Source organism: Triticum aestivum, chromosome 7B (assembly GCF_018294505.1).
Source record: "Triticum aestivum cultivar Chinese Spring chromosome 7B, IWGSC CS RefSeq v2.1, whole genome shotgun sequence".
Lineage (NCBI taxonomy): Eukaryota > Viridiplantae > Streptophyta > Magnoliopsida > Poales > Poaceae > Triticum > Triticum aestivum.
In genome coordinates this window covers 520,895,074-520,916,489 of record NC_057813.1, presented here as the reverse complement: position 1 = coordinate 520,916,489, position 21,416 = coordinate 520,895,074, and the positions used below count along the sequence as shown (strand labels likewise).

At 50.2% G+C, this 21,416-nt stretch overlaps 1 protein-coding gene across 1 annotated transcript; it reads left to right on the top strand.

Annotated features, from left to right (window-relative positions):
- The first annotated feature begins 16,210 nt into the window (after positions 1–16,210).
- On the top strand, positions 16,211–18,238 carry LOC123157345 (FBD-associated F-box protein At5g60610). The gene is made up of 3 exons (XM_044575607.1): positions 16,211–17,093; positions 17,340–17,483; positions 17,592–18,238. Exons 1-3 carry the CDS (start codon positions 16,290–16,292, stop codon positions 17,973–17,975), a joined length of 1,332 nt encoding a protein of 443 aa, XP_044431542.1. The 5' UTR covers positions 16,211–16,289; the 3' UTR covers positions 17,976–18,238.
- The last annotated feature ends 3,178 nt before the right edge of the window (positions 18,239–21,416 follow it).

Here is a 21,416-nt window from a genome sequence, read left to right as displayed (position 1 = left end):
GAGATCGTGTAACTCCCGGATACCGTAGGAGTGCTTTGGGTGTATCAAACGTCACAACGTAACTGGGTGACTATAAAGGTGCACTACAGGTATCTCCGAAAGTGTCTGTTGGGTTGACACCGATCGAGATTAGGATTTGTCACTCCGTATGACGGAGAGGTATCTCTGGGCCCACTCAATAATGCATCATCATATTGAGCTCAAAGTGACCAAGTGGTTGGTCATGGGATCATGCATTACGGTACGAGTAAAGTGACTTGCCGGTAATGAGACTGAACAAGGTATTGGGATACCGACGATCGAGTCTCGGGCAAGTAACGTACCGATTGACAAAGGGAATTGTATATGGGGTTTGATCGAATCCTCGACATCGTGGTTCAACCGATGAAATCATCGTGGAACATGTGGGATCCAACATGGGTATCCAGATCCCACTATTGGTTATTGACCAGAGAGTCGTCTCGGTCATGTCTGCATGTCTCCTGAACCCGTAGGGTCTACACACTTAAGGTTTGGTGATGCTAGGGTTGTTAGGAAGACTTGTATGTGATTACCGAATGTTGTTCGGAGTCCCGGACATCACGAGGAGTTCCGGAATGGTCCGGAGGTGAAGATTTATATATGGGAAGTTGTCATGCGGACACCGGAAAGTTTCGGGGGCATATCAGTATTGTACCGGGGCCACCGGAGAGGTTCCGGGGGTCCGCCGGGAGGGGCCACCCCTCTCGTAGGGCCACATGGGCCGCAAGGGGCAGGGAGCCAGCCCCTGGAGGGCTGGGCGCGCCCCCACCTTGGGCCCATGCGCCTAGGGTTGGGGGGGGGGGAAACCCTGAAGGGGGCGCCCCCCTTGCTTGGGGGCAAGTCCCCCCTCCCTGGCCGCCGCCCCCCCCCCTCTAGATCCCATCTAGAGGGGTCGGCCCCCCTTGCCCCTTCCCCTATAAATAGAGGGGTGAGGGGAGGGCTGCTGTACACATCCCAAGGCGCAGCCCTTCCCTCCCCAACACCTCTCCTCCTCCGTTACGCGCTTGGCGAAGCCCTGTCGGAGTACTGCTGCTCCAACACCACCACGCCGTCGTGCTGCCGTTGGAGCAATCTTCCTCAACCTCTCCTTCCTCCTTGCTAGATCAAGATGGAGGAGACGTCGTCCGTCCCGTACGTGTGTTGAACGCGGAGGTGCTATCCGTTCAGCACTTGGTCATCGGTGATCTGAATCACGGCGAGTACGACTCCATCATCATCATCCCCTTGAACGCTTCCGCACGCGATCTACAAGTGGTATGTAGATGCAAACTCACTCCCTTGACTCGTTGCTTAGATGAACTCATAGATGGATCTTGGTGAAACCGTAGGAAATTTTTTAATTTTCTGCAACGTTCCCCAACATTCCTCTGTGTCGTCACCGATAGGCTTGATGGCTTCTTTAATCAACAACAACGCAGTCCAGGGTGAGACTTTTCTCCCCGGATAGATCTTCGTATTCGGCGGCTTCGCACTGCGGTCCAATTCAATTGGCCATCTGGAGCAGATCGAAAGCTACGCCCCTGGCCATCAGGTCAGATTCGGAAGCCTAAACTTCACGGCTGACATCCGCGGAGACTTGATCTTCGACGGATTCGAGCCACAGCCAAGCGTGTCGCACTGTCACGATGGGAATGATCTAACTCTGCCGCCGGACAGTACCCTGGAGGCCGCACACGAGTCCTCTCCGACCCATAGTCCAGAGCTGACCACGCAGATCGAGGACAGGTGGCTGGACACCGCCTCGGGAGCTGCAACTTCCACGGCGATGGATCCGAATACTGACCTCGTCCCTTATAAAGCTCGTGACTCCGAGGTGCCGGACTCCCTGCCGGACTCCGAGCCTCCTGCGCCCCTGCCAATCGAATCCGATTGGGCGCCGATCATGGAGTTCACTACCGCGGACATCTTTCAGCACTCACCCTTAGGCAACATCCTAAATTCGCTAAAGCATCTCTCGCTATCAGGAGAACCCTGGCCGGATTGCGGTCAGGACGGTTGGGATGCGGACGACGAAGAAATTCAAGGCCCACCCACCACCCACTTTGTAGCCACTGTCGATGATCTAACCGACATGCTAGACTACGACCCCGAAGACATCGACGGTATGGACGACGATGCCGGAGACGATCAAGAACCAGCACCCACAGGGCACTGGAAGACCACCTCTTCATACGACATATACATGGTGGACACCCCAAAGGATGGGGACGGCGGAGAAGAAGCAGAGGCAGATTCCTCTAAGAAACAGCCCAGGCGCCAACGTCAGCGGCGCCGCTCTAAATCCCGCCACAGCAAGAATGGAGATTCCGGCAAAGGAGATAATAACACTCTAGTAAGTGCCGAAGACAACCCCCTCCAGCAAGATTCAGCGCAGGAGGATGCAGAAGCCAGCCCTCACGAGAGAGCAGCAGACGAAGAGGTCGAGGATGATAATTACAGACCTCCCTCCGGAGACGAGGCAAGCCTCGACAACGACGAATTCGTCGTGCCTGAGGATCCCATTGAACAAGAGCGTTTCAAGCGCAGGCTAATGGCCACGGCAAATAGCCTAAAGAAAAAGCAGCAACAGCTTCAAGCAGATCAAGATCTGCTGGCCGACAGATGGACCGAGGTCCTCGCGGCCGAAGAGTATGAACTCGAACGCCCCTCCAAAAGCTACCCAAAATGCAAGTTGCTCCCTCGATTAGAGGAGGAGTCATATAAACCTTCATCACCAGCGCACAATACGGCAGACCGACCACCTTGTGGCCGCGACAGAGAGGCATCCAGGCCCTCCACCAGGACTGTACCCCGGCACCGCTTGAAAAGTACGAAGCCGCGGGGGAACGCGCCGGACTTGCAGGATATATTGGAGGACAAGGCAAGACAATCCAGATCTATCTATGGATCACGTGGGCGCCCCACGACCCACGACGAATACCGTCGCGCCGGATACAGCAACTCTGGTCGGGCCGAACACAACAGACAACGCTCTCTTGAGCTACGTCGTGATATTGCTCAATATAGAGGCGCCGCACACCCACTATGCTTCACAGACGAAGTAATGGATCATCAAATCCCTGAAGGGTTTAAACCCGTCAACATTGAATCCTACGATGGCACAACAGACCCCGCGGTTTGGATTGAGGATTATCTCCTTCATATCCACATGGCCCGCGGCGACGGTCTCCATGCCATCAAATATCTCCCACTCAAGCTTAAAGGACCAGCTCGGCATTGGCTTAATAGCCTGCCCGCAGAGTCAATTGGGTGTTGGGAGGACCTGGAAGCCGCATTCCTCGACAACTTCCAGGGCACATATGTGCGGCCACCAGACGCCGATGACCTAAGCCACATAATTCAGCAGCCAGACGAATCGGCCAGACAGTTCTGGACACGGTTCTTAACAAAGAAAAATCAAATCATCGACTGTCCGGATGCAGAGGCCCTCGCAGCCTTCAAACATAACATCCGCGACGAGTGGCTGGCCCAGCACCTAGGACAGGAAAAGCCGAAATCCATGGCAGCCCTCACATCACTAATGACCCGCTTCTGTGCGGGAGAGGACAGCTGGCTAGCCCGCAGCAACAACCTTAGCAAAAATGCCGGCAGTTCGGATACTAAGGACCACAATGGCAGGTCGCATCGAAACAAAAACAAACGCCGCGTTAACGGCGACAACAATGAGGATACGGTAGTCAACGCCGGATTCCGAGGCTCTAAACCCGGTCAGCGGAAGAAGCCATTCAAAAGAACCACTCCGGGTCCGTCCAATTTGGACCGAATACTCGACCGCTCTTGCCAGATACATGGCACCCCCGAAAAGCCAGCTAACCACACCAACAGGGATTGTTGGGTATTCAAGCAGGCAGGCAAGTTAATTGCCGAAAACAATGACAAGGGGCTGCACAGCGATGACGAGGAGGAGACTTGGCCGCCGAAAAATAGAGGACAGAAGGGTTTCCCCCCACAAGTGCGGACGGTAAACATGATATACGCAACCCATATACCCAAGAGGGAGCGGAAGCGTGCACTTAGGGACGTATATGCGATGGAGCCAGTCGCCCCGAAGTTCAATCCATGGTCCTCTTGCCTGATCACTTTCGATCAAAGAGACCACCCGACCAGTATCCGCCATGGCGGATTCGCCGCATTGGTTTTGGACCCAATCATCGATGGATTTCACCTCACCAGAGTCCTGATGGACGGTGGCAGCAGCCTGAACCTGCTTTATCAGGATACAGTGCGCAAGATGGGCATAGTCCCCTCAAGGATTAAACCTACAAAGATGACCTTTAAAGGCGTCATACCAGGTGTTGAGGCCAATTGTACAGGCTCAGTCACACTGGAAGTGGTCTTCGGATCCCCAGATAAGTTCCGAAGCGAGGAGTTAATCTTCAACATAGTCCCGTTTCGTAGTGGCTATCACGCTCTGCTCGGACGAACCGCGTTTGCAAAGTTCAACGCGGTGCCCCATTATGCATACCTCAAGCTCAAGATGACAGGCCCTCGTGGAGTCATCACGGTCAACGGAAATACTGAACGCTCCCTCCGAACGGAGGAGCACACAGCGGCTCTCGCGGCAGAAGTACAGAGCAGCCTTTTAAGGCAATTTTCGAGTCCGGCTGTTAAACGACCGGACATGGCCAAACGCGCCCGGAGTAACATAAACCAAGACCACCTGGCACGTTCCGAGCACGCGTAGAAATGCGGCCCCAACCCCAGCCCTTGCATAATTGCAAAACCAGCTCTCCGCGTACATCATTATGCTTTGGAGATACCATGGGCATAGGGGAAGGGGCACAACCACGACAGGACCAGAGTGCGGCTCAACCACACCAGGGGCTCCCAAGTGTGTCACTCTTTTTATTTTCATCTTTCTTCTTTTTATCCACAGGACTCCGTTCACCAGAGGCCCTGTCCGGCGGCGAACCTGCCGAACTCACGATGCAACAGCCAGGGGGGACAAAGGCTGCGGCAAACACTCAGGTGGTCTCCATTACGAGCATTAAATTTGTTAAATACATCAGTCCGCAGCCCACCCCTGGAGGGGGACATGTTTAATTAGTCCAATCCCTTGCTTACCGCACTATTTGTATCATTCTGCACTCATAGCAGAATTCCTTGAATAAACAATGCAACACTTTTTGCCTATAATTGCATTACTTCTTTTTACATATATGTTCATTAATGACATCTCGCACCCGTACATTTTGGTACGGCCGAATACACCAGGGGCTTATGTTCCCCGCATTATGGTGTGATAAGTCCGAACACTTTCACAAGTGCGGCACCCCGAACTTATAGCATTATATGCATCGGCTCCGAATCATGTCTTGGGTCAATAGTTGGGTTTGCCTGGCTCCCATGTTTTGGTACCTTACGTTCCATTCTGTTGGCTAAGGTAGCACTGGGAGAACCACTGCGATTGCTCCCCGGTTGAGCTGGGCGAGCGCCTCAGTGGAGAAAGCTAAAACTGACTGTCATTATAAGGCGAGAGACTGGTCGCTGTTCGAGAGGTCTTTTCGAGTCCCTAAAGACCTATGCCGCTTCGAGCGAAGAACCGGATAGTGTCCGGCCAAGGCATGGATAGCGCCTCGAACTCGGTCTTCTGAATACTAGGGGCTTCGCCGAAATTTAAAATTATAGAATTCTATGGCTAAGTGAGAGTGTTCAAGCATTATAAGTCCGGTTGCCTTGTTCGTTGTGTTGAGCGCCTCCCTAGATGGACCCAAAAATGGGAACAAGAGCGCTCAAGTTTATCCCGAACACCCCAGCACTTGTGGCATGGGGGCTGAAACCGACGACTTGCCATCTCTCAGATTTAAGAAACGACCGCATAGAAGGTAATATTTTAAATCAATAAGCGTTGCTTAGCGCATATGAACAAAGTTTTCAGCGCACATGATAGCACATTGCGAGTTTACTCAATAATTACATCTTTGGGGCACTCATCCGCAATCTTGCGGGCACCCTTCAGGACACTCTTATAGTACATTTTGGGTGTACGATATTCCTTGCCCGCCGGCCGCGCGTCCGTGATAAGCCTCTCAGCATCCAGCCTGCCCCAGTGCACCTTTGCGCGGGCAAGGGCCCGACGGGCACCTTCAATGCAGGCGGAGCGCTTGATGACTTCCACCCAGGGGCACGCATCCACCAGCCGCCACACGAGGCTGAAGTGGCTCCCAGGCATGGCCTCTCCAGGCCACAGCCGGACTATGAGGCCCTTCATGGCCTGCTCGGCTACCTTGTGGAGCTCGACCAGCTGCTTTAGCTGGTCGCTAGGGGGCACCGGGTGTCCGGCCTCAGCGTACTGAGACCAGAAGACCTTCTCCGTTGAGCTCCCCTCCTCGGCCCGGTAAAATGCGGCGGCATCAGACATGCTGCAAGGCAGATCTGCAAACGCCCCTGGAGAGCTCCGAATTCGGGTAAGTAACAGGTAATTTACATTCACATGCTTGCTTTGCATGAAAAATGCCTTACCCGCCGCTATTTTCTTCACTTCCTCAATCTCCTCGAGGGCCTTATGGGCCTCGGCCTTAGCGACTTTGGCACTTTCAAGAGCCAAGGCAAGCTCGGACTCTCGAGTCTTCGAGTTGCGCTCCAAACTCTCATGCTTTTCCATGAGAGCCTGGAGCTCTTGCCGCACCTCCACCACCCGCGCCTCCTGCTTCTCTCACTCCGCTCGTTCCTCGGCCGCATTGCGTTCAGCCGCGGACACGGCCTCCTTCAGGGTTGCCACCTCGTTCATGGCCCCTGCAGTACCCACGTTATCCTTGTTATTTCCATTGCAACCAAAATCCTTTTCTATAAGGTAGAAATTTAAAAGTGGTGTTACTCACCTTCTTTGTCCTCGAGCTGCTTCTTGGCACGGCCGAGCTCTTGCTCGGACCGCTCGAGGTTCTGCTTCAAAGCACCGACCTCCGCAGTCAGTGCGGCAGAGGTCAGCAGCGCAGCCTGCAAACCAATATTGACATAATTTTTAGCACTCCTGCGTATATCTTTATTAGATCCTCAGTCCGGTTTTTCTTTCCGAACACCAAACCGAGCATCAGGGGCTACTGTCTATGCGGTACTACATTACATATTTTAAACTTCTTACCTCAAAGCCTGTTAGAAGGCTACTGCAGGCTTCGGTCAGCCCGCTCTTGGCGAGCTGAACCTTCTGAATCACCACACTCATGATAGTGCGATGTTCTTCCTCGATGGAAGCGCCATTGAGCGCCTCCAACAAGTTGTCCGGCGCCTCCGGTTGGACGGAGGCCGCCGGCGTCACGGTCTTGCCCTTCTTACGAAGGGGCCGCTTGCCGGACTCCGGAACCACAGCGGGTTCCGGCATGGAGTCCGGCGCAAAGTTCGGGAGGTTGCCTTGTGGCACCTCCGGAGCCTCCTCCTGATGGATCCCCTCCTGGGATCCCACCTCGGCGTCTTCAGCATCGCGAGGGATAGAGGCAGTCGGAATGGAATCTACATCCGACGGAGCCAATGACCCGCTTGATGAAGCGGGAAGATCATCATCGGCCGGACTATAGGAAGTGTGCGGCATTAGAAGGACACTATGTGACACAAAAGAGAAATTATAAATCACTCAGGAATCCGGATACTTACGATCTTGCCGGAGGCCTGGCCCTTGAGGGCCACTCTTCGTCGCCAACGTTGGCATTGGCGGAGCTGTCCTGGGGAATAGTCCTTCCCCTCTTGGACCCTTCGGCCTCCCCCGTTGGGGAAGCCTTCCTCTTCCTCTCTCCCTCCTCTAGGAGAGAGTCCTCTTTCTCCTCCTCGTCTTCGGGGGAGGATTCCGCCTCGAAGCCATCGGACGATGAGTCCGATATCACCTGGCGCCGGGAACTTCTTAGGGTTCCCATGGCCTTCTTCTTGGCCTTCTTCTCCGGCACCACATAAAGTGTCAGGACCAGCAGCCTCGTTAAACGGGTGTCCGCTGGGTCTTCGGGAAGGGGAGCCGGACAGTCTACCTGTCCGGACGTCCTCTGCCAGTCCTGTTAAAGGCATCGGGAGTTTTAGATCCCACAATAGAGTCAAACTATGAAAAAAATGAATGTCCCATAAAGGATAATATATCTTACCACACCGGCCGGGCGCTTGGTGCTGAATCCGCGATCTTCAGTCGCGGACGCGGGGGCTTCTCCGCCCTTGAATAGCACCCTCCAGACGGCTTCGTACGTCGTGTCGAAGAGCCCGCTCAGAGTCTGGTGCTGTGCCGGATCGAACTCCCACAAATTGAAGGCCCGCTGTTGGCAAGGGAGAATCCGGCGGACGAGCATGACCTGGATCACATTGACAAGCCTAAGCTTCTTGTTCACCAAGGTCTGGAGACAGGACTGGAGTCCTGTCAGCTCCTCCGAACTGCCCCATAGCAAGCCCTTCTCTTTCCAGGAGGTGAGCTGCATGGGGATGCCAGATCTGAACTCGGGGGCCGCTGCCCATTTAGGGTCACGCGGCTCGGTGATGTAGAACCACCCCGATTGCCATCCCTTGATGGACTCCACGAAGGCCCCCTCGAGCCAGGTGACGTTGGGCATTTTTCCCACCATGGCGCCTCCGCACTCCGCTTGGACGCCCTTCACTACCTTCGGCTTAACATTGAAGGTCTTGAGCCACAAGCCGAAGTGGGGCTCGATGCAGAGGAAGGCCTCGCACATGACGATAAACACCGAGATGGTGAGGATGAAGTTTGGCGTCAGATCGTGGAAGTCCAGGCCGTAGTAGAACATGAGCCCCCGGACGAAGGGATGAAGTGGGAAGCCCAGTCCGCGGAGGAAGTGGGGAAGGAACACGACCCTCTCATGGGGCCTGGGGGTGGGGATGAGCTGCCCCTCGTCGGGCAGCCGGTGCGCGATGTCGCTGGAAAGGTATCCGGCGCCGCGCAGCTTTTCGATGTGCCCCTCCGTGATGGAGGAGGCCAACCACTTGCCTCCCGCTCCGGACATGGTTGGAGAAGGTTGAGGCGAGATGTGCGAACTTGGGCGCTGGAGCTCGAGTGCGCGGAGATGGATAAGCAAAGGAGGAAGAAGGCGTAGGTAAAAAAGGTGAATCCTTATCCCCTTATATATGGGCGGACGAAGACTATGCGTCCCCACCAGCCTGGTAAAACTCGCTTATCTCCCAAGCGCCACCATCAATGGCGCGGTTGGGTTACCCACGTCCGTATTGATGGGAATCCCGGAATAAGGGGAACATGATCTCTGCTTCGACAAGATGTGCCAAGGAAACCGCTTCGCTAAACGCGCTGAGGTGGTATAATAAACGATTCCAATAAAGGCTTGGTAGTGGCGTGACGTCATGCCACAAAATACGTCAGCAGATTGAACTTGTATACATATTATTCTCTCTACGGTGGAATGTGGAAATTATTTTGCAGAGCCGGACACTATCCTGGTGTTCACGATCTTCTATGAGTTATTCGGAGGAGGAACCCGCCTTGCAATGCCGAACAATATGCGCGTCGGACTCATCGTCATTGAAGCCTGGTTCAGGGGCTACTGAGGGAGTCCTGGACTAGGGGGTGTCCGGATAGCCGAACTATCATCATCGGCCGGACTCCAAGACTATGAAGATACAAGATTGAAGACTTTGTCTCGTGTCCGGATGGGACTTTCCTTGGCGTGGAAGGCAAGCTTGGCGATACGGATATGTAGATCTCCTACCATTGTAACCGACTCTGTGTAACCCTAGCCCTCTCCGGTGTCTATATAAACCGGAGGGTTTTAGTCCGTAGGACAACACAACCATTACAACAATCATACCATAGGCTAGCTTCTAGGGTTTAGCCTCCTTGATCTCGTGGTAGATCCACTCTTGTACTACCCATATCATCAATATCAATCAAGCAGGAGTAGGGTTTTACCTCCATCGAGAGGGCCCGAACCTGGGTAAAAACATCGTGTCCCTTGTCTCCTGTTACCATCCGCCTAGACGCACAGTTCGGGACCCCCTACCCGAGATCCGCCGGTTTTGACACCGACAGCCCTCCTCTCTGTTCCTTCTCCCTTAGGCATTGTGCGAGGTCCCAGTGGTAGTACCGCTGGGCCGAGCGACAGTAGCGTTGTGGCCAGCGATAGTACCGCCCGCTGCGGGCTATGAATGGGGATAATAATTGTATTTTCCCCCTCCTATAAAAGGGGGTCTTCTTCCCCATCGAACCTTATATCTTGAGCTCGTGTTCTTCCCCCGTTGTTGACCTTCTTCGAGCTTGCTATCTCTCAATCCCTCCGTGGATTCTTGCTAGTTTTGGGGGGAAACGAGAGAGGAGATCTAGATCTACGTTTCCACCAATCACTTTCTCCTCTATGTGAGGGGAACCCTTTGGATCTAGATCTTAGAGTTATTGGTGTTCTCCTTCTTGTTCTTCTCTTTGTCCTCCATAGCTTTCGTTTGTTTGGTGGGATTTGAGAGTGAGGGACTTGGGCACTCCGTGTGCCCTTGCCATTGCATTACTTGCACCGGTTTGAGTTCGCCATGGTGATACGTGGAAGTGAAAAGTTGAGAAGCTTATTACTCTTGGGTTCTTGGTGCCATTGAGCTTGTTCCTCTTGGGTGCCTTGGTGCCCTAGATGGTTGGGGTCTCCAATTAGGTTGTGAAGATTGCCCCAAGAAATTTGACGGGTTCCGGTGACCGCCCCCCAAGGGTTGCCAAAGTGTACGGGTTCAGTGACCTCCCCCAAGGGTTGCCATTTGTACGGGTTCGGTGACTGCCCCCAAGGGTCCTTAGTGGAATCATGACATCTTGCATTGTGCGAGGGCAAGAGGAGATTACGATGGCCCTAGTGGCTTCTTGGGGAGCATTGTGCCTCCACACCGCTCCAAACAGAGATTAGCATCCGCAAGGGTGTGAACTTCGGGATACATCATCGTCTCCACGTGCCTCGGTTATCTCTTACCCGATCCTTTACTTATGCACTTTACTTTGTGATAGCCATAGTGTTTCATGTTATATATCTTGCTATCACATAGTTGTTTATCTTGCTTAGCATAAGTTGTTGGTGCACATATGTGAGCCTAGTTGTTGTAGGTTTTGTGCTTGACAAATTAACCGCTAGGTTTATTCCGCATTTGTTCAAGCCTAAACCGTAATTATTTTAAGGCGCCTATTCAACCCCCCCTTTAGGCGACATCCTCGATCTTTCAGGAGGTCATAGGTGAAAGGATCAACCTAAAAGAGTTAATGAATAGAAGATTATTTACTTTACACACTTAAATCTGAGATGGTGTGGAATAAGATCAAGTATTTGGAAAACAACATACAAGTTGCTTATTGGATTGCGTATGGCATCTTTTATTTTTTACTACACTCCATGATTTTAAAGCCCTCATGGTCAATTGAGGTTGTTGATTTTGGATTGGGGTCAATTTTTACTGGGTCTGATTGTTTGGTCATATGGAGGGAACCATTGTTGGGTGGACTCGCTTCGTAAGTGGTTGTGTGTTGTGGTCGGTGGGGGCCTGGTTCCTTCGTCTAGTGAAAATTTGGATGCCTCATGACGCCTTTGGGTTCCTCACTAGTCACACGTCGATTAGGTGCGTTGGGTTGGTGCTTCACATAGGAGAGAGGGGGATTGGGGTGGGTGCGGGGTGGTCGCCATTTGGTTCTGGTGCTTGCCTTAGCTCGTGTTATCGTCACTGCTCTCGCTGCAGGTTGTCAGGAGGTACAAGTAGTGCTTGTCTTGGCGGTCCGTCGCCTCTCTGGCAATTGTTGTTGTGGGGTGGCATCATCGTCCTCATCGTATATGACATTGGAGGGCTATCTTTGTCGTCGTGAATTTGTGCCTTTGTCCCGACTCTGGTGCTACTTCTGGTCATCACGTTGGAGGGCTTCTTCATTGTATTCCTCTGTTGTGTTCTTGTATAAATTCATTTGCAAAAGGAATTACTTAAATCGAAGCACTACAGTTCAAATTATGGTGAATTGGAGTTTGAAATGAATTTATTTCAATTTCAGATATATCAAAAGAAATTGAATATAGGATCACACGATTTGGATGACAATTGTATCATACAAGTATTGAATTGCAAAAGGTGTTCAATTGAATTGGATGCATGGTTTGAGTGCTAGGGACATTTTAAGTTCAAATTAAATTCGAAATATCTAAAACGGGGGGATATATGATGTCTAATGGGTATGGTTCTCGACAAGATTCAATATGCAAAAAGAATCATTACACTTGTGTCAAGGGTTTGCAAGATATTATAGACCAAGGTGTGAATTCAGGGTTCATGAATTAAAACTGTTGGTGCTATTGAATACTCCAGGTCAATATGAACATTTAGGTAAAAGAATCACTAGGTCTGTTTGAATAGATAAAAGCATACGGTTAAAATAGAGTTGAATAGAGTCTATAGAAATCACTGCCATGGCAGAGAAAATGGCTGCCATGCCAACACTTTTTGTATTGATGGTAGAATCTTGCTATGATCAAGATTACTTGCTGGAAACCTAACTTAAATGGTTCTACTTTAAAGAGGGCCTCATAAGGATCACTTTGCAACAACTTTCACCCCATTTGTACATTTGGTTTGTAAACTAGGTTAAAACATAATTTGAATTCAAGTTTGAAAGGTTCACATTTGTGCAATTATGGCTCTAGTGGATGCTAGTGATCATAATGCGAATGGAACCACTCAATTTGGATTCATGGTTTTCAAACTAGGGCTCACAAATGATTCAGATTTGGAATTAAAAAGTTGGAACAACTAGGTGATTTCCTCACATGTTGTTGCGGGATGCAAATATTAACTTTGGATGAATTATGTATGGACAAAATGACCCAAATTAAAATCTATTATTTTTGGGAGTATTTCTGTGTGAACAAAGAATATGCATGTAGTTGGACCATTGGATTTGCCACAACTAAATTGGGGTATGCATGTGCTACAAAATAGTGTTAGTGGATGATGATGTGTCACATTCAGTGATGTGGAGGGATGCATGTTGAGATAATTTGAGTTAATATGAAATGACCTAAATCAAAAGATATTACTTTTATAATTAATTGTGTGTGAACAAAGAGTGTGCATGTAGGCTGAACCAACTGAGTTGCCCTAATCAAATTGGGGTATGTATGTGCTACAAAATAATGTTATTGGATGACGACGTGACACATTGGGTGATGTGGAGGGTGCATCTTGAGAGAATTAGAGTTAGTGAGGGTCAACTATTTAGGTATACTAAATTAGTACCATTGAAAGAAGCACTCCGTGAGGATTAATATGCAAAAAGATTCATCTCCTTTTGAGTTTCTAATAAAAAAGTTACAAGTGTTTGAAGTTACACGGGTTATTCTACAAAGTTACTGTTTATAGTGAGGTCCTAACACGTGTCAGTCTTTGGTTAGCTGGTACCGCTTTGGGGTTCATTAAACACGGGCCATAGGATCTAAGATGGATGGTTGAGGCTTTGTACCGGTTCGACGCTCGGGGGAGGGGGCACAACGGTTAGAGGTAGGGAATGACGGATGTGGTCGAATGTCAAGGAGAGAAGGGGAGAAAGAGAAGGTGGGTTGCAGTTGGGCCTCAATTTTTGTTAAACCATGCTCGGTTGGCGGCATTTAGCTATGGGTCGCACATGTCAACTGTGTTGGGTTAGGTTAGAATATGATTTTCTTTCCCCCCTTTTCGTTTTTAAAAATAGGATCTATTCAATTTGGAAAATTCTACAAAATCCAACAAATTGTTTTCCAGCCCAAATATTGAATAGAATACATATAATAATTTTATAAATTCTATTTAGGCATTATACATATTCCCTAAAAATAAATTTAGGGTTCAAAATTAATCCCAATATATTTTTAAACTCCAAATAAAATCCAAAGGATATTTGGAAAGTCTTTTTAACCCCCCCCCCCCTCAAATAAGTAATCATTTAACTTTACAAAAGAATAAATCCTAGTCAAAATTAGTATCATAAGCAAAAAAAAATTATTCACATTCCAAAATTGAAAATTTTGGGATGTGGTAGGTGGTGGGAGTCCTAGAACGGGGGGAACCCTTGATCGACTTCACATCAACCTCGACAATGTCAACTCCCCTACACATATCTCCCCTCTTGAGAGTGTGTCGAGCTTCCTAAGCTACCCCCTCCTCCCTCCTCGCCGCCGGTGAAAATATTGGCTTTTCTTGGCCGGACGCCAGTGAAAATATTTGGGATGTGGTCTTGCTGTGTGGTGGTTGGTGCCGACGATGGTGCGTGGCTCTTAGGGTTGTCGGCGATGGTGGGGACGAGGTGATTACTCCACAATCCATCATCGCCGTTATGCTCGGTACTTCCTCGGGTGCTGGCCGGTGTACGACGTCCTCGTGTGGCGGCATGGTACAAACGATGGGGAGATTGTGGTTTCCCTTTCGGTAATGGCTCCTTTAGGTAGGTGGCAGAGTAGATAATTCTATCCATGTTGTCCTCATCCTCCCATTCTCTTCGGTTGCGTTTCCTGGTGGCATATGCTCCGTTGTTTTAGCCTGTGTCAAGTTTGATCTTGGTTTCCACGTGTTGATATTTTCGTTTGTGGATGTGTTCTCTGGCACATCTTATCCTCGAGTGTGATCCGTGTGTGATGCTTCAATTTTTTCTTCAAACTTTTGAGGCAGCACATGTGTATCTTAGCGGGTGAATGACTTCATTAATTTGAAGTGTATCTTAGCTCCTCGCAAAAAAAAAGTGTATCTTAGCTGGCTGATGGCTTTGGCTTCATTTAATTTTGGCTACATGCCTTTAAAGAAAGGGAAACGATTGGGGCCGGCGCACCGGCCGAACCACTCGGCCGGTCGCGCGCGACCTGTGCGATCCCCTTTTCATCGGCCCACAAATTGCTCGCCATTAACGCCCCACGCGGCTGCGCTGCTTCCTCTCTCTCTATTTCATCTCGCCGGTCTCTATCTCAGTTGGCCGTCGCCGTTCGCCGCCCCCGCCGGCCGTCCTCATCGCCGGTGGCCACCCGCGCCGGCCGTCCCCGTCGCCGTTCGCCGTCCTCGCTCGCCGGCCCCGGCGGAAGCTGGAACCGCGTCGTGGCCTGCTGCAACCCGTGCCCAGGAGAGCTGCCATCATGGATGGCGAGCATGGTGACGGCGAGCTGCGAGGACGGCGGCGCTCGCGCTGCAGACATGGCGGAGGCATTGCAGAACCTGCCGCACGCCCTCATGCTACAACCGTTTAACCAAAATGCTTCAAACCAAGATGAAAAAAGCTTCAACCAGATACATCAAAAGCTGCAAGCAGTCATTGCCATGGCGGAGTGCTACAACCGTCGACATAAAATGCTACAACCCTTGATGAAAAAGCTTCAACCCGAAACGATAGAGAAAGCATTAACCAAGGCTGCTACAAAGAAAAAAGCTGCAACCATTTGATAGAAAAGCTTCGACCGTAGATGAAAAAAGCTTCAACCAGATACATCAAAAGCTGCAAGCAGTCATTGCCATGGCGGAGTGCTACAACCGTCGACATAAAATGCTACAACCCTTGATAAAAAAGCTTCAACCCGAAACGATAGAGAAAGCATTAACCAAGGCTGTTTACAAGAAAAAAGCTGCAACCATTTGATAGAAAAGCTTCGACCCTAGATGAAAAAAGCTACAACCATTGAAAAAGAAAGCTACAAACATACACTGCATAACCAGAAAAGTTGCATCCGTTGTAGAGAAAGCTTCAATCATATGTGCGAAATGCTTCAACCTGCGCGTGTCGCCACCGAGCCGCAATCACAGTGGTTGGCTGGCGGCCGTCGCCGACGCAATTTCCTGCAGCCATGAGCATCAACGGCGAGGGGCGGCGGCGGAGCTATAACCGGGGAGAGCTATAAGCGTCGCCGCTGCAAGCTGCAACCAGCAGATGATAGTTGGAAGCGGCGATGGGGACGGGGCGGCGAGGGTTGGAAGCGGCGACGGGGACGGGCGGCGAGGGTTGGAAGCGGCGGCGGAGACGGGCGGCGAGGGTGTGGACGGGCGGCGAGGGATAGAAGACGCGGCGCGGCGCGGCCCAAGCGAGGGGATCGTGCCGAGGAAGAAGAAGCTGGGGGCGAGTTTTTTTTTTTTGCTCCAGATCCAACCGCGCACGCCTCGCATCGAACGGCTAGGGCTGGACCGGCCGAACGTTTCGGTCGGTGCGCCGGCGCCTAGCATCGCCCTTAAAGAAAGGGAATAGATGTCTGAAATAAATAAAGTAAAATAAATGCGGAGCAACTTTAATCGCTCCGGGTACCCCGAACCTTCCCGGTCAGTAGGCCGCCTCCCCATTCCGGCCGAAGTCAAACCAAACCAAATCCTCGCCTCGCCTCGCCACCATGGCCGACGGCGCCGGCAGCGGCAGGTCCCGCCTCAGCGCCCTCCCCAACGACCTGCTCCGCCACATCGTCACCTTCCTCCCCGTCACGGAAGCCGCCCGCGCCGCCACCATCGCCCGCGGCTGGCGCCACCTCTGGCGCTCCTACCCGCTCGTCCTCAAGGATGCCGACATCCCCGAGCGGGCGCGCGACGCCGCAATCCCCCGAGTCCTCGCCGACCACCCGGGCCACTTCCGCGCCGTCATCCTCTACGACTGCAGGCTCGCCTCACTGGACCGCGAGCTCCCCGCCTGGCCGCGCGTCCTCGTCGACAAGCGCACGGAGAAACTTGTTCTCGCCTACAGATGGTTCGTGGACCAGCCCAACCCCGCGCGCCTTCTTCCCGCCGACATCCTCCGCTGCGACTCGCTCCAGGAGCTCACCCTGGACTACTGGACGTTCCCCAGCGGCGCCGAGGTCGTTCTTCCCCGCCTGCGGATTCTCGCCATGGTAAGGATTGGCATAAGCGAGCAGGAACTGGAGTCCTTGATCGCTGCCAGCCCCGTTCTAGAGTCCCTTCGTCTCACCCTCAATAGCCCCAAGCACGTCCGGCTCCGCAGCCAAAGCCTCCAGTGCGCGCTCGTTGGGCTATCCAGAGTGGAGGAGTTCACCGTGGTGGACACGCCGCTCCTGCAGCGGCTCTACTTGTTCCTGCCGCCTACTGGTGTGGTGGGGTTCAGGATCGCTTGTGCTCCCAACCTGCGGGTGCTCGGCTACCTGGACACAAGAGCTCACAAGCTGCAGATTGGTAACAGCGTCATCGGGGTACGTCTCTCCAGTCTCAATCTCTGTCTCTCAACTTGAAATTGTTCCATCCACACTGATCCATCCATCATGTTCTCTAGGATCAGAAAGTAGTCAGTGAGTTATGATAATGTTGCTTTTGCTGCATCTCGTTGCAGTCTCTCAAAGTTATTCCATCCACATCAATCCATCCCATGATAGTGTTCTGTATGATTATAGAACACTTGATGAGTTATGATAAACCTGTCTTTGTGAACCTCTTTGCAGTCAGACACAATGGTGAACGCAAGCACTGTGGTTCGAAGCGTCAAGATATTGGCGTTAACTGTGAATTTTGGTGTCTTTGGGGAGGTCAAGATGCTGGCCAGCTTCCTCAGATGCTTTCCCAATGTTGACACGCTGCACATTGAGGTAGCTCCCAGTTCCTTCAGTCTGTCAACCATTTCAATATTATCATCAATTATTAGCAGCTTGATATATATGTAACCAAACTGCTCACACATTGGTACCAATTTGCAGTCTGCACCGCATGATCCATCTGTAACTGCCGATGAACCCAGTGGGGAGCATCATGCCAGGTTCTGGCAGGAGATCAGTCCGATTTGTTGCTTGAGATCACATGTCAAGAAGATGGTTATTCATGATTTCCGAGGAGATCGAAATGAATTTGAATTCGTCAAGTTCATCGCCATGAATGCCCAGGAGCTGCAGTCCTTACTGCTTGTGTCGCATGAAGGAATTTTGTCTTCAGCTGACAAGGTGAATGAGATAAAAGACGAATTGCAGTTTCTACAGTTTCCAACAGATATCTCTGCAGTGCTGCACGTGTCACCTAAAGCAGGAACTGGTTTGCGCTTGGAGAAAGCATCCAATCTTACAATCGATGACCCTTTTGAATGCTGAATCCATGGTTAATTCTCTGTATGTTTACATGCTTGATCCGTACTTTTTGAGGAACCATTGACTGTTGTCTGCAAGATCTTGCTGTTTAGTTTCTTGTAGGCATGCCTTATCTTGAGACATGGCTGAGTTTTCCAATGATCAAGAGTATGTAGGAATTAAAGCTAGCAGAAGTACTTGAGAGACTAGTGTTATTTTCATGTGTCTGTCTCGATATGACACTATGGCAGCAGTGTGGTTCTGGATATAGTGCGCTTGTTTTTTTAGCATGTCTGTGGTTTCATTTTCTCTGCATTGCTTATGTAGTTTTTTATCACCTCTTTCAGTTTCGTTAACTATCAATTGATGGTCAGAGTATACTGAGCTTGGTTAGCCAGGATCAGGATGGCAAAGGCTAAATGTAGTTCTGTACTTCTGCTTTATGCATCATGTTTTGTGTATCTGGAATAATAATGGCACATTGCATCGACGGGTAAAAGCATATGGAATAAATAGGCTATGACAGTAGATTTTTTTTCTTTCCAATAAAGACTTGGCCGATTAGTTGAGCAAATCTAGAGCCTACATATGCGACCTGGTTTGTAAACAATCTTAAGAGTAGTTGGTTTCCGAAAATAAAGTTGTCTATTGATGTTTCACTGAAAGATTTTCAGGAACTGAGAATGTTCAAATATGCTAATTCTTTGCTTAATAGAATGCCCACCATATATGTTTAGAGATATAAACAGTTATGTAGGTGTTACTCTACTTGTTTGGCCCCGCTTCTCCTGTTTGCAAAGAAGACTTTCTTATTTTTTTATATTTTTTTCGAAAGGGGGGTCTCTCCAGCCTCTGCATCAGGACGATGCAGACGGCCAAAGTTGAGGACTTGGTTGTTGCTTGCCCTTGATGATGTTCTCTCTTGGTTTAATTCCGCCAATAGCCCAGCATTTGATTTCATTCACCGTTCTTTATTTAGTTACTTCAGTGGCCTAATAGCCTTGCCATTTCAAAGGAGGAACATAAATGTCTTAACAACCTTGACATTCTTGACACTGAAAACTGGTCACGTTTGCAGACCAAAAATGGTGGCGGTAAGTTCAAAATAAAAGGCGGCGGTTTAGGTGTCACCGAGCTAAGCGCATCTCTAACTCATCCCCTATTCAGCGTTAGAGAAGGATAAATTCGATTTTCCTTTAATCGGTGGGTAACCGAACTCATTAAACCTTTAGTGAAGAAACTATTTACTCTGTGTCAGCCATGACTCTTAAATATACTCACCGACCTCCTTGAGAAGTAAAAATTTCCCCACCCATACATCTCCTCTTCTTCCATTCCGCAACTGCTCAAGCCCCGCCGACGCGCCCCTACCTCCACCCCGATCTACTCCACTGTCGCCCCACCGTCGATAATGGCCGGATCCATTCGCCACCGCTCCCGTTGCCCATCCCCGACGCGGATCCACGCGCAGTCCCAAGCCCATGGTCGCGGTAGCGCTTCCTCCTGCCGTGCTGGTGCATCTCACATCCCTGACCTCTTGTCACCGCCGCCATTGGGGACATGGGTCGTAGAGATCACCGGCCCGACAGCCACGAACACATTTGGATCTGATCTTTCCACTTGACGGTGCAGGCGACGGGGGAATACGACATAATGTCGGTCTGCCTCCATGACGCCAACACCGGCGCAATTTCCCTGCCAGCCTGCCGCAATTGGCGCACGTCGACCCCCGGATGGCCACCACATGGGAGATGCGGGAAGACCGGGAGGCCCATGAGCTCCTCTAATTCTATACTAACCAGCGTTTTTCTAAAGGAACACAGGAATGCATTCCATTACATACCAGTATTAGGCAAATCGCCCATTACATAATTCGGTACAAAGTCTGGGAGTGGACCCAACCAGGTTTCACACATTTCAGCTCCCAAGTTAACTCCATACGCAGCTAAAACATGTGCCACTCTGTTACAAGCCCGAGGGCAAGACACAACACTAGCAGAAGAAAACTCCACACACAGTTGGAACGTAATACTCCTAATAATAGCTCCTATATTCGCTAGATCATACTCATTAGAATCCACTGCCCTCCTCAGCTGTATGGAATCAGTTTCAAACAACACCTTGTCGCAACCCATATGAGCAGCCATTTTTATGGCATACAACAAGGCCAAAGCTTCAGCATGTAGAACATCTGAGATGTGTACCATATTTCCCGCCTCTGCAGCCATCGCCCTACCTTGATCATCTCTAATGACGAATCCCCAGTCGCCGGAATTGGTGTCCCTGTGAAAAGATGCATCAGTATTAATCTTGAGAAAGCCACTTGGCGGCCGAGACCAATTATGGTTCAACTGCAGTTTTTGCTCCCTAGTAGTCCTTTTGCTTTTCATTACACTTGATAGATGATAATTAATAGAATAACAAACATCATCAGTCGAGATAAGGGCTTCGCCCGTGTTTGCCTTATTGCGAACATGCCACCAGCGCCAAAGCAGCAAGCAAGTTTTTATTTTTCTCCTCCTCCACTAGACTAAGGATTTGCTCTAGGATGCTTACAGGATTTGTAACTTCAGCCAAAAGCACCCTAATGTGCTCCAGGTTTAATCTCCGCCACACCTCCTTGACTTTCTTACACATAAAAAAGCAATGTCCTCCCACTTCATCTAATCTAAAACATACAGGACATCGAGTATCTACCTCCATACCTATCATTTGTAACTTCGCCCATACTGGAAGGTTGTTCGTAGATAATCGCCATAAGAAGTGAAGCACTTTATTCGGGAGGGGAAGCGACCATATTTTTTGCCAATCAAATTCGCCTTGTCCCTCATCTGCACTTGAGGAGGAAGTTAGTCCTGTCCTGGACTCCCGAGCTACACTTTGTATTGCTACTCTATAGGCAGATTTAACGGAAAAGGTACCTCTCTTGTCGAAGTGCCATGCTATAAAGTCATCGATGTTTTCTTGAATTGGGATTTGAAGTATAATTCTTGCATCTTCTGGAACAAAGGTCTGCTTAACCAAATCTTCATCCCAACTATTTGTCATAGGATTAATCAACTCACTCACTCTAGTGATTAAATTATTTCCTTTGTGGCTGATTACCTTTCTTGTATTGTTCCTTGGGATCCATGGATGTTCCCATATATTAATATGCTCACCTGTACCAATTCTCCAAATGATCCCTTTTTTCATAAGCTCAACTCCCTTAAGAATATTACGCCATGTATATGAGATGTCGCGAGTTGGGATTGCTTCCAGAATTGAGCCATTTGGGTAGTATCTTGCTGAGAGAACTTATGCACATAAAGAGGAAGGGTTTTGAATCAGCCTCCATGCTTGCCTTGCTAACATGGCTAGGTTGAAAGCATGGAGTTCCCTAAATCCCAGTCCCCCACTTTTCTTCCCTCTCGTTAATTTCTCCCAGCTTACCCAATGCACTTTGTTTCATTTATCAACTTGACT

Bases quoted from the DNA above. Each gene is read 5' to 3' on its own strand.
- LOC123157345 (XM_044575607.1), top strand. From the start codon at position 16,290: ATGGCCGACGGCGCCGGCAGCGGCAGGTCCCGCCTCAGCGCCCTCCCC. The intron at 17,094-17,339 runs GTACGTCTCTCC...ACCTCTTTGCAG, and splicing joins TTGGTAACAGCGTCATCGGG to TCAGACACAATGGTGAACGC. The intron at 17,484-17,591 runs GTAGCTCCCAGT...ACCAATTTGCAG, and splicing joins TTGACACGCTGCACATTGAG to TCTGCACCGCATGATCCATC.